Source organism: Ogataea philodendri, assembly GCF_020536065.1.
Source record: "Ogataea philodendri strain CBS6075 chromosome Unknown scaffold18, whole genome shotgun sequence".
In the NCBI taxonomy this organism is placed as follows: domain Eukaryota; kingdom Fungi; phylum Ascomycota; class Pichiomycetes; order Pichiales; family Pichiaceae; genus Ogataea; species Ogataea philodendri.
This window is the reverse complement of record NW_025764050.1, coordinates 121,747-142,000: the sequence shown is the minus strand read 5'-3', so window position 1 is coordinate 142,000 and position 20,254 is coordinate 121,747. Positions and strand designations below refer to the sequence as shown.

Here is a 20,254-nt window from a genome sequence, read left to right as displayed (position 1 = left end):
AAGCTACTAAAGATGCAGACAACACGAAAGAATCCAGACTCTACAAAGCTTGCTTCGACTTCAGCAAGATGGTACGAGGGGACACCGTGCTTTCCTCGCTTTGGACAAAATGCATCGGTGGTAAGAATCCCGCTCTTCCAATTCAAACTAGATGGACCAGCGCTTACTCTACGGTGACTACCATCCTCGACAAATGGGACGAATTATGTTTCGTGTTTGGCAAGCTAGTGGGTATGGGCTTCCCTAACGATCACCTGGACTCTGACAAGATTGAGGTCGTCGAGGACTTTTTGATGAACATAGAATAACGCTGGATCAACATCAGACAAAAACGATTCATGCTCTCTTGGAATTTCGGAACGATCTTAAAGAAATCAAAGGACTGAACTTCATAATGGGCGAGTTCAAAGTCTGGATGGAGTTGTCACAAAAGAATGAGGATAATACTTTAATGAGCTACTCGAGAACGTTTTTGAAAGTAATCAAGCTTTTTACAGCAGTATCAAACCTACTTGGCAAAGAAGAGGGATTGGTTGATTACTTCGATATTGCAGATCAACTTTACGTGTATCGTGATAGTGAAGATCCGACCGTTGCTTTATTCACAGAAAAACTGAAAGGTTTAAATCCAAGCTTCCTCAACGCAATTGGTTTTTCCTACTCGAAATTTTGTGAATACTTCACCCTTGCTTTTGAAGATGAATTAGTGATTGCGGGATCCGTCTTTGATGTGAGTGATCGCAACCAGCTACTATTTTCGACCATCAATTGGAAACATCAAGACATTCGACAATTTCCGTACAGGCTCAAGTCTTTGGAACGCTCTAAGACAGAGATTCTTTTTGAGTTGTATAAGCGTACCGATTCATTCAAAAAGGTTTATCTCCTCGCATCGGAGGAATCTGCAGGAAATGCTCAAGCACATGAAAGTATGGAGAAGAGCATCTTCAGCATGGAAGTCGATGAATATCACAAGTGGGGGCTCTATAACACTGACTATAGTAAGTGGTCTATCGAAACTAACAACGAGTTCTGGTCTTCTATGTCGTCTACGCCCTTTCCACGATTGAGAGATACATATCAGCTCCTCAAAGAGATTCCTTGTTCAAATGCTGCTCTTGAAAGTACGTTCAGCCTTGCCAACAACGTGATTGGATCAAGAAGGGTCAATCTCGGCGATGAAAAGCTTTCAAAACTAATGTGTATTCCCTCGTTTGTCAATTCTATCCCGGAACTGCAAAATATGGAACATCAATTTCGCTTTGCAATTGAAGATCAAGACAATGAGTGCCCTCGTATGGAGATTGAGGATATGTCGGACGATTGAAACCATTTACTGTTGATTATATAATATGTAACTTCGACTAGGACTCAAATATTACATCTCAAAATAAGGCTGTGCAAAATGTCATGGAAATGTAATCCGAAGACCAACCCTGATTTTAAGTTATTTATCGCCAAAATTGAAAGTGGGTTTCTTGATGTAAGCAATGGTTCTTAATTTCAGATATATAAATCAACGTTTGGACTCAGCTACAGGAAGAGGAGAAGATTTAAGTTCCGAGGAGGCTATTGATTTCTTTGGATTCGCAGAAAGAGCAATCTTGAGAGGTTCGACTCTTGACAGGATTATTGCGGTTGATGTTCTCATCAAAGTTTCTACGCTTTCTCAACAAACTGATTGGATCAGCGAAAATGCAAGCCCAGAATTTTTCAGACTACTATTCGAATTAGGAAGATCTGAGATTGACTTACACATTTCACAGTCGATTTTGAAGCTTTTGAATATTTATTTTTCACAAGCTTCTAAAAGCAGCTCCCAAGTTTTAGTATCAATATTGCGTCACCTCAAGGATGAGAATTCATTTCTGGAGACAATTATGTCAAGCATGAGTTTAGAAGACATTTCTGCACTAGAGTTATTTGCCAGTTTTGTTATCAAATCTCTTACAACTGTTTTCAGCACCAAAAGTGATGAAATTCTGATTGATTATGTTATATCATTTCTGGAAACCAACGTTTTTTCCAAACTTTGTTTACTGTTCAACGACCTTCGAACACAATGTTTAAAACTGCCCGTCTTTGATGATTTGGGTAAAGAATTGAGATTTCTCAGTGAGTATTTATCGGGAAAGCTACTCAACACGGAAGATACAAGCCATGTCCAATTGATCCACCTGCTATCATCTGAGTTTCTCAAACTTGGTGGAGTCCAGTCCAAGGAAAGCTCCACGGAAATGAGGATTAAAATAAACGAAGTGATAGATAGAGAAGAGATTTCGCTACTATCAGCTGTTCAGTTATTATGTTTTCTTTTTTCCTCTAGCGTCATTTTGAAGAAACATTATTATGAATACAACTTATTCTCTCAGCAAGATTCAATTCTCATTTTGTTTCAGTTCTCATCGAAGGTATGCAGTCTTTTCTTTCAAAAGCGAATAAGCAGTGAGAATCTTAGACAGGTACCTATAGAACTTAACAAAACCTTGTTCCAAACACTGATTACTCGTTCGCTTGAATTTTGGACGTTATCTATTCCAGAATTGAATGATAGCACTCGCACTACAAATATCATTACTCTGCTATTCATTTATTTCCGCGAATCCTTAAACTCAAAGTCTTTTGCTGCTGCTATCACTTCCTTGTCGAATTTGGATCTTGACAACCTGAAAAGATTGGAGCTTGAAGAGATACACAAACAAATTTCTTGGGTCCGTGCTAATGCTGCAAATGACTTCATTGAATCTTTGAATCAAGAAACCCTAGGGTTTGTTACTAACCGAAGTTTTCTACAGCTTTCTAAAGGGTCATGGGTTTATTCTGAACACCCTTTGGATGCAGGCACAGGCAGAAAGAAGTCGTATTATTTTCTAAGTTTATCTTCAGATGCAAAAGCCCTGATTTACAAGAGATTTTCCCGAAAGCATTCCAAAAACCCTAATATTGATCAAGATGGTTCCAGAATTGAATTTAATCAAATTCTGAGTGTTGATTCTGTTTCAATCAGTAAAAAATCCCATGATTCCAACCTAGTCCGTATCAGCTCAAGAATGCAAGTGAGTCGCATCCAGTTGAGAACACGAAATAACAACCACTTTTCATTTTACGTTGAAACTGATAGCGATTTGAATGTGTGGCTCGATGGTTTGAAAATGTTAACAAGCCTTTCGTCAAATCTATCTCACGATACAAGAAATCAGGTTTCAAGTCTGATTAGCCTGCGTGAGGATGCACAGTTTTTGGATCTGGACTCTCACATTAAAACACATCAACAAAAATATGAAGAGCATGAAAGCGCAGCTACGGACAATCTAATGCCCAGTATTTTATCTTTGAGAAGCATCAGTAAAGGGTTTGCTTATAATTAACTTGTACAGCGATATTTAGATCCTTATGAAGAAAGATATTATTTTCTATGCTTTTTCGGAAGCTTCTTTGGTTGCGTATGCAACCGATCATCTTTCGTCTTTTTGTAAAGCCTTTTCGGATTTTCATTCACCTCTTGAGCTTTCCGTTTTTTACTGTTCAATCGCTTTTTTGCTGAGTTCACGCTCTCTCCACTCTGACTTTTATCCTTTTCGGAAACAAACCAATCTCTTTTGGGCCTTGCCTTAATTTCGCTTTCATATTTGAGCATATTCTCACCTCTTTTCAATTCTGATTCTGCTTTTAATAGTTCTTTTTCTTGTTTTTCTTCCTTAAGAATGTCTTCAATCACGGCATCCTTCTGTTTCAAAGTGGCCTGAATTTGTTCAATTGCATTCCAGTCAACATTTCTACCAATAGCCTTGCCACTCTGCTCAATTTCAACTTGCTTAATCGATTCCTTGACAATACTTCTATCTTGAGAGCTTTCGCCCACAAAGGAAATGGCCAATCCTTGTCTCCCTGCTCTAGCTGTTCTACCAACTCTATGCAGGTAAATTTCGTGTGTTTTGGGCATGTCAAAATTGATCACTAACTCAATTTTGGGGATATCTAATCCTCGAGCAGCCAGATCCGTACATATGAGAACGGGAACTGCCAAAGTTTTGAATTCTGTCACGGACTTTAACCGTTGCTCTTGGCTCAATGATCCATGTAATTCGGAAACCTTCAAACCCAAAAGACCAAGTGCTATTCTCAATCTGTGCGCCATTTCCTTTCTTGCAACAAAGACTATCACCCGACTTTGATGGCCTTCGACTGTGGACAAAATATTAAATAACAACGCTGGCTTCAAAGACTCTCTCTTACGAATTCTGACGAACTCTTGAACCAATCCCGATGCTGCTGCTTTTGGCGCTCCTAACATGATCCTGACCGGCTTATTCAAAGATAACTGAATTAACGATTTGATCTTAGAATTCATAGTAGCCGAGAACAACATTGTTTGTTTCTTGCGAGGGAGCAAAGACAAGATTTCTGTGATCTCTTGCTGGAAACCTTCTTCGAGCATCCTATCAGCTTCATCAAAAACTAAAACTTCGACATTATCAACATTGAAAGATGGAGAATTTCTGATATGGTCGATAAATCTACCAGGAGTAGCAATCACCACATCAGGTCGTTTTTTAAGTTCTTGTTCCTGTTGCCTAAGGTTCAATCCACCAACAGCCAAACCAAACGTGAGTCCAGCGACATATTGCCCAATCTTCTTACCCACATCAGCGACCTGGATTGCAAGCTCTCTTGTGGGTGTCAAAACAATCACCTTTGTTGAAGCAACTTTGGATGGCTTGTAAAGCAACCTTTCAATGATAGGAATCATATATGCAGCTGTTTTTCCAGAACCAGTAACAGCACCAGCAACAATGTCTTTTCCTAAAAGAGCCATCGGGATGGAGGCATTTTGAATGGGAGTAGGACTAGAATATCCCAAAGTTGACAAAGCCTTCAGAAGAGGCCTTGAAAGCTTCAATGATTGGAATGTATCGTGCTTGCCATTTAATTCACTTCTTATGTCTTCAGGAGTATCAAAAAAGTTAGCTATAGCCTCTGCCGAATCTTCATCATCGCTCAAATTTGCAATGTTATCCTCAATTGACTGTTCATCAGTGGTCTGAACTTTTGACTGTATCTCGGACATTCTTTCATCACCTACACTGCTTTCGTCACTATCGGCTTCTTTGTCAGAGTTATTGCTTTCAACTTCATCATCCTCATCATCTTCATCATCAGATATATCATTGTCACTTGTATGAGATTGTTTGTTTCCTCCCCGAATGTTTCCAGTACTATTCACGTTCACGTCAACAATCTTTCCACTTAATCCGCCTTTTCTCCTTATGATCTTGTCGAGATCAACACTTGTAGATTGGCCTTCGTGACTGCCACTGTTCATTTGGAAATCCCAGCCATTAAAATTTGCATCTCTATCAGACTCTCCATCCAGCGAAAAGCTGAATGCATGATTGAACCCATTTCCAGAAAGTTTGGATCTTTTTTCTGATGACTGTGTACTCTTAACGTCTGAATTCTTCTCTCCAGCCTGTATTCCTAGTTCTTCATCACCACTACTTTCGTCGAAATCGGGCACATCTTCTTCGCTGTCAGATATAGTGCTAATATTTTCCAGTCTGAACAAGTCAGAACGTGAATTTTTGACAGATACAATCGATTTTCTAGTCTTCTTAACCATCTGTCCAGTCAGTAACGAAACGAATAGTTAGCTGCACTCAATCTTGCAAGAATTTTTTCTTAAATTTTTTTTTTTATCATGCAGATCGAAAACTATATTTACGGGTTAAATTTATTACATAATTCAAGGAACATCTCGCAAACGTAGATCGTGTCTGGTTATGGACTGACAAAAATTGATGTAAACTGCCGTCGCTCAACATCTATAATGGAAATAGTATACTTTCAGTATGTTACCTGCTATTGGTTTACAGACAAGAGCCGATTTTGTTAACGGACACCTTAGTTACAATAGGGACAAAACAAAGAGATCTCAGGTAGCAAGATTTTTAGACAGAGCGCTTTAAATGCAGCCAGAAAACGTTCCCACTGGGTATAATATCCTAATTAATTATACTACTTACTCTTGTTGCCTATGAGTTTTGGTACAGCTCTATGGCTAGGACTTTTACAAGCTAAAACTTCTCGAGCTTCATGACTCTTTACGTCGTAGAATATATCATCCCATTTATCACGATTTCAGCCTAGCAATGAGAAATACTAGATGAGATAGGATTATGGCTAGTTCAAGTCCAGTGTAGTCACAGCTCGCAATGCTGGTGCTACCACATGAATTTTTTCTGGCTGTGTACAATAAGGGATTTTCGAGGTGATCTCGGGAATTGTACCCCACGAATATACTCAAGAGAATTATCGCTAAAATGCATATTGTAAGTGCCGGGTTTACAATGCTAGAACATTCGACATATGTGAATGAAAAATAATGCTCGTCGAATTTGAGAGAGTTCAGCTAATCGACTTGCTTATTGAATGAATCTACAGAACCGATATGTAAACATTACGATAGAGCTGAACTAATAGGGCACAGAAAAGAAGTGCAAAGGCAATTGGTACGTGGCATTATCGGGCGCAGTACGCAAACCTCTATAAAAATTTTTATTAAAGCCAGCGTGTCAAAATTTTTCCAGACCTACACGAGATTTCTTGAATATTCGACACGTAATATATTGCCGCCGAGTACATAAACGAAGCTCAAGAATAATCTTATTCCAACGTTTTAATATCAAATCTTGAGACAAGGTAAATTCAATCGTCACTTCATATCACCAATTTATAAGTTACAATTGGTAGTACGATAGCTGTTTACCTGACTAACATATTCGATCTTATTCGTTTTACGAGAGGCGAAATCATTTTTGAAAAGTTGATTCAAGATTTTTTATAAAAACTAATTTCTATCACAGACGATGCTCAAACTAAACAGATCAGTTTTTTCGTTTGCAGCTATTCTGTATGCTTTGTTGTTGGTGGTGTTGCCATTTGCATCGGAGCATTTTGCTAATGCTGACTCAAACGATAATTATGGTACTGTGATTGGTATCGATTTAGGTACCACATATTCTTGTGTTGGGGTTATGAAGGCCGGAAAAGTTGAAATTCTGCCAAATGATCAAGGAAATAGAATCACACCATCATATGTCGCCTTCACTGATGAGGAGAGACTTGTTGGTGATGCCGCTAAAAACCAAATTGCTTCAAATCCAACCAACACTATATTTGACATCAAAAGATTGATTGGACACAGATTTGAAGATAAAGTTGTCCAGAAAGAACTTAAGCATCTGCCTTACAAAATTGTGGATCAAGGTGGAAGACCGGTTGTTGAGACAAAAGTCAATGGTGAGACGAAAACTTTCACAGCTGAGGAAATCTCTGCCATGATCCTTGGAAAGATGAAGCAGATTGCAGAGGATTACCTCGGAAAGAAAGTTACGCACGCTGTGGTCACCGTTCCTGCTTACTTTAATGATGCACAGAGACAAGCAACAAAAGATGCTGGCACAATTGCGGGATTGGAAGTTCTTAGAATTGTGAACGAACCAACTGCCGCAGCTATTGCTTACGGTCTAGACAAGACTGACGAAGAAAAGCAAATCATTGTCTACGATCTTGGTGGAGGAACTTTCGATGTTTCACTCCTGACGATTGCTGGAGGTGCGTTTGAAGTTTTAGCAACAGCAGGTGACACTCATCTTGGTGGAGAAGACTTCGATTACAGAGTCGTTAGACACTTTGCCAAGGTTTTCAAAAAGAAACACGGAATTGACATTACTGAAAATCCAAAGGCTCTTGCGAAATTAAAGAGAGAAGTCGAAAAGGCCAAAAGAACTCTTTCCTCTCAGATGTCCACGAGAATTGAAATTGACTCGTTTGCTGAGGGTATTGATTTCTCAGAGTCCTTGTCGAGAGCCAAATTCGAAGAACTTAATATGGAATTGTTCAAGAAAACTTTAAAACCTGTCCAACAGGTCCTTGACGATGCCAAGATGAAGGCATCCGACATTGATGATGTTGTTTTGGTTGGTGGTTCCACCAGAATTCCTAAAGTCCAAGAATTATTGCAGGGCTTTTTCAATGGTAAACAGGTCTCCAAGGGAATTCACCCAGATGAGGCTGTTGCATTTGGAGCGGCTGTTCAAGCAGGTGTTCTATCAGGAGAAGAGGGTGTTGAGGACATAGTCTTGATTGACGTGAACCCGCTCACTTTGGGTATCGAAACCTCTGGTGGAGTCATGACAACATTAATCAAAAGAAACACTCCAATTCCTACCAAGAAGTCCCAGATTTTCTCTACTGCAGCTGACAACCAGCCAGTTGTTCTTATTCAAGTTTACGAGGGTGAGAGAGCCATGGCTAAGGATAATAACCATTTAGGCAAATTCGAATTAACTGGTATTCCACCAGCTCCAAGAGGAACACCTCAGATTGAAGTCACGTTCACTTTAGACTCGAATGGAATTTTGAAAGTTTCTGCAACAGATAAGGGTACCGGGAAATCCAACTCCATTACCATTTCGAACGACAAGGGTCGTCTCTCTAAAGAAGAAATCGAGAAGAAAGTTGAGGAAGCTGAGAAGTTTGCACAACAAGACAAGGAGTTGAGAGAGAAAATTGAGAATAGAAACTCTCTAGAGAACTATGCCCACTCCTTGAAGAACCAAGTCAACGACGAAAATGGATTAGGATCGAAGCTTGACGAGGATGACAAGGAAACTTTGCTTGATGCTGTTAATGAAGCTTTAGAATTTTTGGATGATAATTTCGATACAGCAACTAAAGAGGAGTTTGATGAACAAAGAGAGAAGCTTAGCAAGGTGGCATACCCTATCACATCTAAGCTATACGATGCTCCTCCAACTGGTGGAGATGATGACGAAGAAGATGACGATGATGATTGGTCCCATGACGAATTGTGATTGGTCTTACAAATAATACAGTGTTCGTGTTTCAATGGTTTAGACTGATCCCCAAAATTCTATATCTATATAATGTTTGTACCTAGTTGATGCATTTATAAAAATGTCTAGCATATTTTTTATTAGTGATTAAATTGCCAGTTTGTCGATCCGGTACATCTTGAACGATTGATATATTTTATACAGCAATCTGGAGTTCAACAACTTTGAGAAGTACTAATAGACTCATAGTATCAGAACCAGCGGCAGCTTAGTTTTTTTGCAATGGACTGTTCTGAATCAAGCCAACCCCCCTCATCTGGTGACGATGATACTTCAAATCGTGAGCCTAGAGTTTCATCACGAGCTGTTTCAGACCATGGTAAAAAGGGTAACAAATTTGCAAGTCCTAGCAGCCCGAAGCTGGAACATGTGAACGTTGAGAACCTCCTGTATGAGAGATTGAACAAACTTGATTCTCTAGGGGAAATAACGGCATTGGAAGCACTTGCGATTTTTAACCGACTAATCCAGAATCTGTTAAGGCTGACTTCTGAGCTAGAATCGAATGATCAGCTCAATTTAAATGATTTGTTGTTCAAGAAGGACTCTTCCTTGTCTGACCAGGCATCTACACCAATTTTGATACAACGCAAACGAGCGCGTTCGTTGCAGAATACAAATCGCGAAGATGGAGGATCTACCGAAGGACAAAACAATGACCTTGACGTTCCACTTCGGAAGCACTCGAGACTTGATTTCAATTTCAGCGACAACGAGATTCGGCCTAATATTCCTCACTCAGAGCAAGGCACGAGCGGGGCCCCAAGTGGGAGTGCGCGTAGCTATTCTCAGGACTGTATCCATTTTCGGCTCTATAGATCGGATTTCCAGGTGGAACAATCATTGAGCAAGAAATTCTACTTATTGCAAGCGCCATCACTTCCCATTACAACCTACTTGGAACGAATACACCATTACTCCAATCTATCGACAGCTACGTTGTTAACTGCTGCATATTATTTATTTCACATGACTTTCAACTTGCGTCCCTCACTTGGCTCATCTTTACTGCCACTTCTACCTCCACAGGACTCCGATGGAACTAACCATAAAGTTGAGATGTTGCCAGTTGGTGAATTGAATGTATTTCGATTGATTCTAACCACTTTGAGAATTGCGCTAAAACTGATCGAGGACAAAAACCACAAACAAGCATATTTTTGTAAGGTCACTGGGATTCGAGGAGTTGAGGAACTTTTCAAACTCGAGCTGACTTTGCTGTACCTTTTAGATTTCAATCTTTTTATCAATGAGCCTGGCATGATAAGATTCCTTTTCCAATTCAGGCAGTTTGATTCCAATTTAAGAAACAATGTTAAATGAGCTCTCCCTTCTCACCTCGATTGGATGAAGCTACAATTTCAGTTCTACGTGTAGGGCATAGGATGAATAAATAATATAAGGATCACTCGTTGTTCAATTTGCTTTTCTAAAAGTTGACTGGCTTACCGAAAGTAGATAGAGCTGCCTCTTTAAAGGCTTCCGACAAAGTTGGGTGAGCATGACAGACTCTAGCAATGTCTTCGGTGGAAGCACCGTATTCAAGAGCCAAACCAGCTTCTGCGATCATTTCACCGGCATTAGGCCCAATGATATGAACTCCCAAGACTCTCTGGGTTTCGCTGTCTGCAAGGAACTTCACGAAACCTTCTGTGTCCATGTTGGTTTTTGCTCTTGAGTTCGCAATGAATGGAAATTTTCCAACTTTGAAACTGATTCCTGCATCTTTTAGTTGCTGCTCTGTTTGTCCGACCCAAGCAACCTCTGGGTGAGAATACATCACAGCTGGGATGTTCGCATAGTTAACATGCCCATGACCGTTCTTGATATACTCAACAGCAGCAATACCTTCTTCTTCAGCCTTATGAGCCAACATAGGACCAAAGGTAACGTCACCGATACATCTGATATGGTCGAATTTTGTCTTGAACTCGGAATCAATAACGACCTTACCTCTCTTATCAATATCCAACCCAATTGCGTCTGCATTCAAACCAGCTAGATATGGTCTTCTTCCAACGGCAACCAAAAGGACATCTGCTTCTAAAGCTTCAGTTTTGCCACTTTTTGTGTCTTCGTATTCAATTTTCACGATTTCTCCATCTCTGACACCCTTGGTGACTTTGGCGCCAAGCTTGAACTTCAAACCTTGCTTTGTAAGGAATTTCTGGGTTGCCTTAGAGACCTCGGCATCCATACCAGCACCAACCGAATTTTGAAATTCCAGAATGGTCACTTCAGATCCAAGTCTGGACCAAACAGATCCCATTTCAAGTCCAATGATTCCACCTCCAATAATGACAAGTTTCTTAGGAACCTCGGAAAGCGAAAGGGCACCTGTCGAAGAGACAATTCTCTCTTCATCAATTTCAATCCCTGGGAATGGCGTGACTTCGGAACCAGTAGCAATGATGATATTGTCAGCCTTGAGAACAGCCTCCTCCCCGCCCTCAATAGGGTCAACATTGAGACTGTGCTCGTCAACAAATGAAGCAGCACCCTTATAGTATTTGACACCATACTTCTTGAACAACATCTCAATACCACCGGTCAATTGAGCAACGACTTTGTCTTTGGCGTCCATGAAGTTAGGCAGATTAATACTAACGTCTCCGTTGAGATCAATTCCTCTTGCCTTAGACTCGTGCTGAATCTGATGGTACAGATGAGAGTTGTTTAAAAGAGCTTTGGAAGGAATGCAACCAACGTTCAAACAAGTTCCTCCCAGTCTTCCCCTCTTCTCAACACAGGCAGTATCAAAACCTAATTGAGCTGCCTTGATGGCGGCGACGTATCCTCCCGGACCACCTCCAATCACAACGATGTCATGCTTTTCTATTTGGTTAGAATATCCCATGATTGGGCTTCATAGTGACTGATACATACTTTGTGCAGCTTCTGCCAGTATTCTGGCCGAAGAAAATAGTCTTTGTTGATAAGCTCTTAACATTCTATGAGACTAGCAAGCACGCTATAAACTAGACAGGAATTTTATTGTCCGATTACTTTCAAAAATATTGATATAGTCACTTTATGCACTAAAGGACCTCAAATTTCCGGGCGAGTAAAGAAAGTGAATTTGCCCGCTTCTTGATTAAATCGCCGGCAATGTCTACTTACATCAGGTTGAGGTTATGCATACAGCGGCAACCGCTTTTACTAGTACAAGAAACTCTTGAGCTTCACACCTTGGAATCTTACAATGATCGACTCGGAAGCGAGAAATGCGCGTGTAAGGATGTAAATCACGACAGTCTATCTGTTGTATTATATATCGTCCTCCGTAGTTTGAATCCAGTCAACGGTGACCGAAATGAATTCTGCAGGCCGCTCACTGATAACCCAGTGACCTGAATCGACGTCTTTTAGGTCGAATCGAGGGAAGAAGAGACCAATTGAGTTTAAATACTCATCTGCAATATACGGACTTTGGGTTCCCCGTACGAATAATGCTGGTTTTGTCCATCTGGATATTTCATAATTGAACGGCCACCCAGAGATATTGTCAAGGCTTTTGCCTAAAGTATCCAGTGGCACTCTACTTGAATATCCCTCTGGAGATTTCCTCATATTCGTGAGCAAAAATTGCCTCACAACCAAGCTAGGTTCCACTTCAGCCAGAACACTATCACATTCCTTAAGACTTTTGAGATCGGGTTGAGCTTCGATCTTCTTCAGCTGCTGAATATAAAGACCAAATTTGCTGAAACCCGTTCCACCAGCAGTGAAGTCTGTCGGCGCATTATCCACGGATATCAAAAGCGAAGCAAGATCTGGTCGTCTCAGGCAAACACCCATCGCTGTTTTTGCTCCCATAGAATGTCCAATCAAAATGGGATCTATAAGATCGTTGTCTTCGATAAATCGTTCAACATCCGCAGCTAAAGAAGGGTAATCGTGCCTAGGATGATGTGGTGATTCACCGTGATTTCTTAAATCAAGACAATATATATCTCTGTCGAGTAATTTAACAAGCTGTTTAGACACAGATCTGTTGTTTACTTTAGATCCAAATAGTCCATGCAAGAATACAATTGGGTTTTTTGATGTAGGAGACTTTGGGGAATACTTGTCGAAAGCCAGCTTGACGGTCTCAATGTTTCGGTCTAGAGCGTCATGGCCCAAGTCCGAGAATGCAAGAGATTTCGGAGTCCCATCATAGCGGTATATGGTACGACTCGTACGAAAGAATCGAGTGAATAATAACGACCTTTTCAATATCCTCGACATTCAAGAAAAATTGTTTAATTAGGTGCTTTCTAAACAATTTGTTTGCACAATTTTAATCATGTCAGCTAGCATACACGCATTAATCTCGCGAACAAGAGAGGATGCAGCACATATTAAGGTACACTGTGATGATGAGTCAGATCTGGTACCAACATATTTGGAAACAATGAAATTGGTTACAAATCTGAGTCTTGTGCGCAAACAGCTGTGCATTGATGGTGTAATCAAAAACGATGATATCTCCAAAGAGTTCCATGAAGTGTTCAAATCTCTGCTCGATATGAAATTTGAGCTTGAATACGAAATCGAGAAACAGCAGAGCGCATCAAGTTTTGTACCTGGATCAGTCGACACAGAAGACACGGTTCTCCATAGAGACTCAATCAGCACACTACAGCTAAAATCTACAGACGAAGACGAACCAATCGAGGCTTTGAGAAAACGTCTTTTGTCCACAAGGGACTTGCCCTCCGAGCTTGATGCTTTGCCATCTGCACAAATCCAAAATGAACAACACGAATCTTTCCAGAAAGAATTGATAGATTCCCTACCTTCGATGGTCTCATCATTAAAAGACCAAGCCTTCCAATTCCAACACATGCTAAAACAGGATGCTACTATCCTCAAGGAGGCATCGGAGAATTTTGAAAGCTCCAGGGGTATCTTTGAGAAGGTAAATGGTACCCTCTCGAAATACCACCGGGAAGGCAAATTAGGAATTTGGTTCTATATCAGAGTTATTCTCTTTGTGTTTCTTACATTTGCATTTTTCCTATTCCTAATTAGACTTATACCGGCAAGATATTGAGAGCAAGGAGTTTCTAATATCAGAGAGTAGTCGGTACTATCAAAATCGGTTCTCCTTTGGCCCCCTTAGCATAATAATTTCGCATCTTCACCTGATCGGCTTTGACGAATTCCTCCAGACTCACCATTTCTTGCCAATCAGGTATATTTGAATCTTGAGACAGCATTTCATACATTCGTACAGCATCTGAAGATTCAGAATGGATGGTGTCTGCGCAATTTAAGAACTCCTTCTGCACCCAATCGGAATTCAAATTTGAAGATACTCCTTTTGCAACCATCAAAAGCCAATAGCTAACCAAAATTTCTTGCTCAATGACTGACAAGTTTTCTTCCGGAGATGCAAAATTGAACTTTGTGATTGCCTCAGAGATGAAAAGATCTTTTTTAATCATGTCTTTGACGGTGATCAACTTTGCTCGGTAGGTTTTGAGCAGTCTTTTTTCCTCATCTTTTAGTGATGCCTTTATTAATTTTCCAAGTTTCAATTGACTTCGTTTGTATATGATCGAGTTTTCACAGTTACCTGACAGTAGCTGGTCATTTCCATTTGTAGCTCCTGGGATCAAATGAGAGTTGGTGTAGAATCCGAAAGACGGCTTATCAGTAATATTTTTGAACTTGTGATCAATAGCCGCTTTTAGATTATTCAATCCCTTGAACAATGATGCCAAAGTCTTTTGAGTATCCTCCTGATTTCTAGATTTGTATGCAAAGAGCTCGAGCAATCCCTCGGGTAAAGTATGATAATTATTGCAAATGAATACAGCGGTTGTCATTACCTCTTTCCCGTGTTCTTCCTGTCCATCGCTTGACACAGAAAATGTATAGTCGCTCATTTTTGGAAGTTTTATATCCCATATTCCAAGATCCCGTTCACTCACGTCTTGGATGTTGATACTGAGCTGCAATTGCTCGTGCTCGTTATCGGGTATCGTGAATCCATATCCGATAAACAGTTCTTCATTTCCTTTGGGGCCATAATTATTGAACAACTCTTCGCCTTGTCCAACAGTTTCTTCGATTCGAATCCCAAACTGACTTTGTGATGGCAACCATGTCACTTTTGAGCCTGCTTTGTGATTAAATAGATCGACAATTGGGAGCAACATGACTGCATTACTGGGAGCCTTAGGGTTGATTAAACGATAAGGAAAAGCTCTCGAGGTTAAAATCAAATGGGCCCAAAGAAACCAGCTAAACTGAGGAGGATAATGGCATCCTTCTGAGAGCTCACCAGTGATAAGCGAAAAAAAATCATCCTTGCATAGCTTGTCATAATTCTTTGCAATTATCCAGCCTTGTGATGTCAACAGTTCCTCATACTCAGCTAACAACTGAGCTCTCATTGCTGGAACTGAATTAAAGATATTTGTTCCTTTCAAAAGATCTAGTTCTTGTTCACTGAAGGTAATTGGAGAACCGATCTTTCTCAGTGGTGGCAGGCATTTGACATATGCTGCAAAATCTTCATGCCCAGTTGATTTCAAATAGCACAGATACAACTTTAGAGCCAGTACTGGGTCAATTTTAGGATCAATATCGAGTTGTTCAAATGCTTTATCTGGGGTAATTATTATCGAGTCTGGAACTATCACTTCGTATTTTGATAATGAAAAGGTTTCTTTGGAATACACAGATACTCCTTGGTGAGATGCTCGAAATTCTATAGAATCTGAGATTTGACAACCGTGAGACGTTGCCCATTGAAGCAAATTTTGTAGATCAAGCCCAATCGTCATGCTCCAATGTTCATGCCTAGAAGAATTTTTTAAAATCAAAGTCCGAATTTTAATTAAAGTGAGTGCAATTTGAGGTTAGATAAAACAAACTATATAGAGCTAAAAATTCATTATGTTACACTAACATGAAGTGACTTAAATGAACAAAAACCAACAATTTTCTCCATACGTTTCAATTCTCGATTCTGGAATTAGAATTTAGACTTCAACAAGTTGAGCAAAGTAACACAGTCGGCAGAGAACTTTCTAATACCATCAGAAAGCTTCTCGGTGGCCATTGCGTCCTCGTTGAACAGGAATCTGAAGGTAGGCTCGTCATCGATGTAGGAGACCTTCTCTTCCTCGGTGGTGCTGGCGGCAGAGGCATCCAAAACCTTTGGAACAGGCTCCTTAGAATTGATCAACTCCTCCAAAAGCTTTGGAGCGATGGTCAAGAAGTCGCAACCGGCGAGAGCAGTGATCTCACCAACATTTCTGAAAGAAGCACCCATGACAATGGTCTTGTATCCGTACTTCTTGTAGTAGTTGAAGATCTTGGTCACGGATTGGACACCTGGGTCCTCCTTACCTTCGTAAGTTTTACCGGTGTTAGCCTTGTACCAGTCCATAATTCTTCCAACGAATGGAGAAATTAAGGTAACCTTAGCCTCAGCACAGGCAACAGCTTGCACGAAGGAGAACAGAAGGGTCAAGTTACAGTGAATTCCGTATTTCTCTTCCAATTCACGCGCAGCCAAGATTCCCTCGTAGGTAGAGGCAATCTTGATCAAGATTCTTTCCTTGTCAATACCAATAGACTTGTAAAGCTCAATGATCTCGAGAGCCTTCTTGATGGTGGCCTCTTTGTCGAAAGAGAGTCTAGCGTCGACCTCAGTAGAAACTCTACCTGGGACGATCTTCAGGATCTCTTTTCCGAACTCGACAAGCAATCTGTCAAGAGCAAGACTTGCCTTCTCGTCAACAGACGATCCCTTGTCCTTAGCGTAGTCGACAGCGATGTCAATCAACTTAGCATACTCGGCCTTTCCGGAAGCAGCCAAAATCAACGATGGGTTGGTAGTGGCATCTTGAGGAGTGTATCTGGCAATAGCTGAACGGTTAGTACTGAATCAAATAATAGGTTTAGTTACTTACATTCGAATTCACCAGTGTCGGTCACGACAACGGTACCTGCGGCTTTAAGTTGTTCCAAAGAATTCATTGCAATTGGTCGTTAAAGTATAATTTGTTGGAAATAAATTGCTCCAAATAATTGAAAGCCTTTCGGACCAACCCTTGACTTATATATCCAACGAAATTAATGTGTGTTGAAAGAAAGTTACGTAAACATATGCAAACACACAAGGTACTTTTTTTTTTTTGCCCGCGAGCAAACTCCCGCCCGCAAAAAACCCTCCCGCAAACTACCTCGGCCACCAGGGGGTGATTTGCCTTTTATTCACCTACTAAAAAATTCGCCACATCAATTTCCCCTTTTGGTAATTCCTGGAAAACTATGTTCCGTGGGGTTCATCTCCGTGTAAACATGTTCCCAAAATAGGGGGTGTGAGTGGCGAATTTTTATCGACGGCAATCTATGTGGCTGGTGACAAAGAAACAAAAGGCCGATTTTCCATTCCATTCTGACATAATAGCTACCGGACTACTTACAGCTTGCCAACTAGTGGTCATGTCACAATTTAGAGTTTCTTTTTCTCTCCTGTAGGCTGGATTTCAGGAATGCAAGAAGCTCTTCCGTATCCTTTGAGAACTTACGAATCCCTTCGGAAAGTTTTTCGGTAGCCATTTGATCATCATTGAACTCGAAGCGGAACAGTGGTTCGTTGTCAATGATTGTGACTTTGTCGCCGCTGTACTGACTACTACTTTGAGCCGAGTTGAGCGATCTGGCAACTTTCTTTTTTGAGTTGTGCAGCTTTTCAAGGAGGTTTGGGGCGATTGTTAAATAGTCGCAGCCTGCCAATTCTTCGATCTCACCAACGTTTCTGAATGATGCAGCCATCACTATGGTGTTGTAGCCAAACTTCTTATAGTAGTTGAAGACGTTCTTAACGAATAGAACGCCCGGATCATTCTCCTGGGTGTAGTCTTTTCCCTTGGTGGCTTTATACCAATCCAGAATTCTTCCCACAAACGGAGAAATGAGAGTGACTTTGGCTTCAGCACATGCAACTGCTTGTATGAACGAGAACAAAAGAGTCAAATTACAATGAACACCGTATCTTTCCTCGAGCTCTTTTGCAGCTTGGATTCCTTCGTAGGTAGCTGCAATTTTGATCAGGATTCGATCCTTGGAGATTCCCCGTTCTTCATAAAGTGAGATCAGTTCAAGGGCTTTTGCAATTGTCGCGTCTTTATTGAACGAAAGTCTCGCGTCAACTTCGGTTGAAACTCTCCCTGGAATCAAGTTCAAAATCTCGTATCCAAATTCGACCAAGAGCTTGTCAAGAGCAAATGCAGCCTGCTGATCTGAATCCAAGCCTTGAGAGTGGGAAATGGTATACTCGATACTACGATCAATCAGTTTCCGATACTCGGGCTTTTTCGCTGCAGCCAGAATCAAAGATGGATTGGTGGTAGCATCTTGAGGCTTGTATTTGGCAATTGATTCAAACTCTCCAGTATCTGTGACAACCACCGTCTTAGCTTTTTTCAAATAGTCTAATGAACTCATTGGCGTTCAGTAGGGGGTTTGGACAGGGTATTTATAACAAGTAGTTGAATACCCCCTTTTCTAGGAAACTATTTAGTCTAAATAGGCTACAAGGGATAATATTGGAAAATTTCCCAAAATTTCCAAAATCCAGCTTGTGTACTTAAACAGAGTTCCTCAACAACACGTGTAGACTTTGCAGGCCCGAATTGCGGGGCTGTTGGCACTTCATGGTGCAAAACTAAATATCTCGCCAAATTTCCACGACAAGGTTTTTTGTTGTACGAGCCCCGTTGCGAGCCCCGTCGACAGTCTTGCAACGAGACAAAAAAGGACAGGCTGATGAATTCATAGAGGAACTTGAAGAACGGCAATCAACAGGACTTGAACATAATTTAGCGAACTGAATTACCGGTTTGAGCATCTGATACGGATTGTTTAAGCAGAAAGCTCTTCATTAAAATAGTTGCTCTAGTCAATTGCATTTCAAGGGAAAAATGGCCAGCATTAATACTCCTGCCGTTGTGATGGGTAAGTTGAAATTTACCAGTGTGACTTGGATATACTAACTAGTAAAGACAATGGTACCGGTCTTACCAAATTGGGGTTTGCCGGAAACGATTCTCCATCATGGGTGTTTCCAACAGCAATTGCAACAAGATCATCAGGATCATCAAGTAAACCGTCCGCGCCTTCAAAACCGTCATTTTTGAGCTCATCCACCGCTTCGTCAGGAAAGAGCTCCGGAGGTAACTTGTCATTGAAGAGAGACATGGAAGACCTTGATTTTTTTATTGGTGATGAGGCATTGCAAGCTGCAAAGGGCCCATCTTATTCGCTCAACTATCCAATTAGACACGGTCAAATTGAAAACTGGGACCAGATGGAGAGGTTTTGGGAGAATTCTATCTTTAAGTACTTGAGATGCGAGCCCGAAGATCACTACTTTCTGCTCACCGAACCTCCGTTGAATCCGCCTGAAAACAGAGAAAACACAGCCGAGATTATGTTTGAGTCCTTCAATTGCGCCGGTCTCTACATTGCCGTGCAAGCCGTGCTTGCGTTGGCCGCTTCCTGGACTTCGTCGAAAGTTGTGGACAGATCCTTGACCGGCACGGTCATTGACTCCGGAGATGGTGTTACACACGTTATTCCCGTTGCCGAAGGTTACGTTATTGGATCCGCTATCAAAAACATACCGATTGCAGGTAGAGACATTACAAGTTTCATCCAGACACTTTTGAGAGAAAGAGGAGAGAAAGATACTTCTTTGAAGACAGCCGAACAAATCAAACAACAATTCTGTTATGTTTGCCCGGATATCGTCAAAGAGTTCAACAAATTTGATTCTCATCCAGATATGTTTGCCAAATACATTGTCGAGACAGTCAGCAAGTCGAAAATAGAAGTTGATGTTGGATACGAGAGATTTTTGGCTCCTGAAATATTCTTCAACCCTGAGATCGCGTCGTCCGACTTCCTTACTCCATTACCAAACACTGTGGATATGGTGATCCAGGCTTCTCCTATCGATGTCCGCAAGAACCTTTACAAGAATATTGTTTTGAGTGGAGGATCAACCATGTTCAAGGACTTTGGAAGACGTTTGCAGAGAGACTTGAAAACGTTGGTCAATGAAAGAGTTGCTCAGAGCGAGCGCACCAGTGGTTCCAAATCGAGTGGTGTCACTGTTCAGGTGATTTCTCATAAAAGACAGAAGAACGCTGTGTGGTTCGGAGGATCTCTTTTGGCTCAAACATCCGAATTCAAGAGCTACTGTCATACTAAGCGCGACTACGAAGAGTATGGACCAAACATTGTCAGAAACTTTTCTTTGTTCAGCGTTCCATAGACGAGTTATACATATCTCCTAAAAATCAATCTATTTGTACAATTATATTTAT

General features: G+C 40.9%; 17 protein-coding genes across 17 annotated transcripts; 10 read left to right on the top strand and 7 right to left on the bottom strand.

The window, feature by feature from the left end:
* OGAPHI_004658 (uncharacterized protein) lies at window positions 1-308 on the top strand (the record flags this gene model as incomplete). The annotated part of the gene is made up of 1 exon (XM_046205760.1): window positions 1-308. A coding segment is annotated over one exon (308 nt), but the record flags the coding sequence as incomplete, so codon positions are not given.
* An 86-nt stretch (window positions 309-394) lies between these two features.
* On the top strand, window positions 395-1,327 carry OGAPHI_004657 (uncharacterized protein; the record flags this gene model as incomplete). The annotated part of the gene is made up of 1 exon (XM_046205758.1): window positions 395-1,327. The coding sequence occupies one exon, from the start codon at window positions 395-397 to the stop codon at window positions 1,325-1,327; it is 933 nt and encodes a 310-aa protein (XP_046060577.1).
* Window positions 1,328-1,490: 163 nt separating this feature from the next.
* OGAPHI_004656 (uncharacterized protein) lies at window positions 1,491-3,368 on the top strand (the record flags this gene model as incomplete). Its single annotated transcript, XM_046205757.1, has 1 exon — window positions 1,491-3,368. One exon carries the CDS (start codon window positions 1,491-1,493, stop codon window positions 3,366-3,368), a length of 1,878 nt encoding a protein of 625 aa, XP_046060576.1.
* Window positions 3,369-3,406: 38 nt separating this feature from the next.
* OGAPHI_004654 (uncharacterized protein) lies at window positions 3,407-5,620 on the bottom strand (the record flags this gene model as incomplete). The annotated part of the gene is made up of 1 exon (XM_046205755.1): window positions 3,407-5,620. The coding sequence occupies one exon, from the start codon at window positions 5,618-5,620 to the stop codon at window positions 3,407-3,409; it is 2,214 nt and encodes a 737-aa protein (XP_046060574.1).
* OGAPHI_004655 (uncharacterized protein) lies at window positions 4,505-5,045 on the top strand (the record flags this gene model as incomplete). The annotated part of the gene is made up of 2 exons (XM_046205756.1): window positions 4,505-4,526; window positions 4,852-5,045. The coding sequence occupies 2 exons, from the start codon at window positions 4,505-4,507 to the stop codon at window positions 5,043-5,045; spliced, it is 216 nt and encodes a 71-aa protein (XP_046060575.1).
* Window positions 5,621-6,866: 1,246 nt separating the features above from the next.
* On the top strand, window positions 6,867-8,876 carry OGAPHI_004653 (uncharacterized protein; the record flags this gene model as incomplete). Its single annotated transcript, XM_046205754.1, has 1 exon — window positions 6,867-8,876. The coding sequence occupies one exon, from the start codon at window positions 6,867-6,869 to the stop codon at window positions 8,874-8,876; it is 2,010 nt and encodes a 669-aa protein (XP_046060573.1).
* A 264-nt stretch (window positions 8,877-9,140) lies between these two features.
* Window positions 9,141-10,241, top strand: OGAPHI_004652 (uncharacterized protein; the record flags this gene model as incomplete). The annotated part of the gene is made up of 1 exon (XM_046205753.1): window positions 9,141-10,241. One exon carries the CDS (start codon window positions 9,141-9,143, stop codon window positions 10,239-10,241), a length of 1,101 nt encoding a protein of 366 aa, XP_046060572.1.
* A 106-nt stretch (window positions 10,242-10,347) lies between these two features.
* OGAPHI_004650 (uncharacterized protein) lies at window positions 10,348-11,775 on the bottom strand (the record flags this gene model as incomplete). The annotated part of the gene is made up of 1 exon (XM_046205751.1): window positions 10,348-11,775. The coding sequence occupies one exon, from the start codon at window positions 11,773-11,775 to the stop codon at window positions 10,348-10,350; it is 1,428 nt and encodes a 475-aa protein (XP_046060570.1).
* On the top strand, window positions 11,147-11,425 carry OGAPHI_004651 (uncharacterized protein; the record flags this gene model as incomplete). The annotated part of the gene is made up of 1 exon (XM_046205752.1): window positions 11,147-11,425. One exon carries the CDS (start codon window positions 11,147-11,149, stop codon window positions 11,423-11,425), a length of 279 nt encoding a protein of 92 aa, XP_046060571.1.
* Window positions 11,776-12,185: 410 nt separating the features above from the next.
* Window positions 12,186-13,748, bottom strand: OGAPHI_004649 (uncharacterized protein; the record flags this gene model as incomplete). Its single annotated transcript, XM_046205750.1, has 2 exons — window positions 12,186-13,024; window positions 13,271-13,748. The coding sequence occupies 2 exons, from the start codon at window positions 13,746-13,748 to the stop codon at window positions 12,186-12,188; spliced, it is 1,317 nt and encodes a 438-aa protein (XP_046060569.1).
* OGAPHI_004648 (uncharacterized protein) lies at window positions 13,207-13,956 on the top strand (the record flags this gene model as incomplete). Its single annotated transcript, XM_046205749.1, has 1 exon — window positions 13,207-13,956. The coding sequence occupies one exon, from the start codon at window positions 13,207-13,209 to the stop codon at window positions 13,954-13,956; it is 750 nt and encodes a 249-aa protein (XP_046060568.1).
* A 19-nt stretch (window positions 13,957-13,975) lies between these two features.
* OGAPHI_004647 (uncharacterized protein) lies at window positions 13,976-15,697 on the bottom strand (the record flags this gene model as incomplete). The annotated part of the gene is made up of 1 exon (XM_046205747.1): window positions 13,976-15,697. One exon carries the CDS (start codon window positions 15,695-15,697, stop codon window positions 13,976-13,978), a length of 1,722 nt encoding a protein of 573 aa, XP_046060567.1.
* Window positions 15,511-16,332, top strand: OGAPHI_004646 (uncharacterized protein; the record flags this gene model as incomplete). The annotated part of the gene is made up of 2 exons (XM_046205746.1): window positions 15,511-15,524; window positions 15,900-16,332. 2 exons carry the CDS (start codon window positions 15,511-15,513, stop codon window positions 16,330-16,332), a joined length of 447 nt encoding a protein of 148 aa, XP_046060566.1.
* On the bottom strand, window positions 15,889-16,898 carry OGAPHI_004645 (uncharacterized protein; the record flags this gene model as incomplete). The annotated part of the gene is made up of 2 exons (XM_046205745.1): window positions 15,889-16,787; window positions 16,868-16,898. The coding sequence occupies 2 exons, from the start codon at window positions 16,896-16,898 to the stop codon at window positions 15,889-15,891; spliced, it is 930 nt and encodes a 309-aa protein (XP_046060565.1).
* Window positions 16,899-17,369: 471 nt separating this feature from the next.
* Window positions 17,370-18,371, bottom strand: OGAPHI_004644 (uncharacterized protein; the record flags this gene model as incomplete). The annotated part of the gene is made up of 1 exon (XM_046205744.1): window positions 17,370-18,371. One exon carries the CDS (start codon window positions 18,369-18,371, stop codon window positions 17,370-17,372), a length of 1,002 nt encoding a protein of 333 aa, XP_046060564.1.
* Window positions 18,372-18,847: 476 nt separating this feature from the next.
* OGAPHI_004642 (uncharacterized protein) lies at window positions 18,848-20,202 on the top strand (the record flags this gene model as incomplete). Its single annotated transcript, XM_046205742.1, has 2 exons — window positions 18,848-18,881; window positions 18,998-20,202. The coding sequence occupies 2 exons, from the start codon at window positions 18,848-18,850 to the stop codon at window positions 20,200-20,202; spliced, it is 1,239 nt and encodes a 412-aa protein (XP_046060562.1).
* Window positions 18,894-19,124, bottom strand: OGAPHI_004643 (uncharacterized protein; the record flags this gene model as incomplete). Its single annotated transcript, XM_046205743.1, has 1 exon — window positions 18,894-19,124. The coding sequence occupies one exon, from the start codon at window positions 19,122-19,124 to the stop codon at window positions 18,894-18,896; it is 231 nt and encodes a 76-aa protein (XP_046060563.1).
* Window positions 20,203-20,254: the final 52 nt, after the last annotated feature.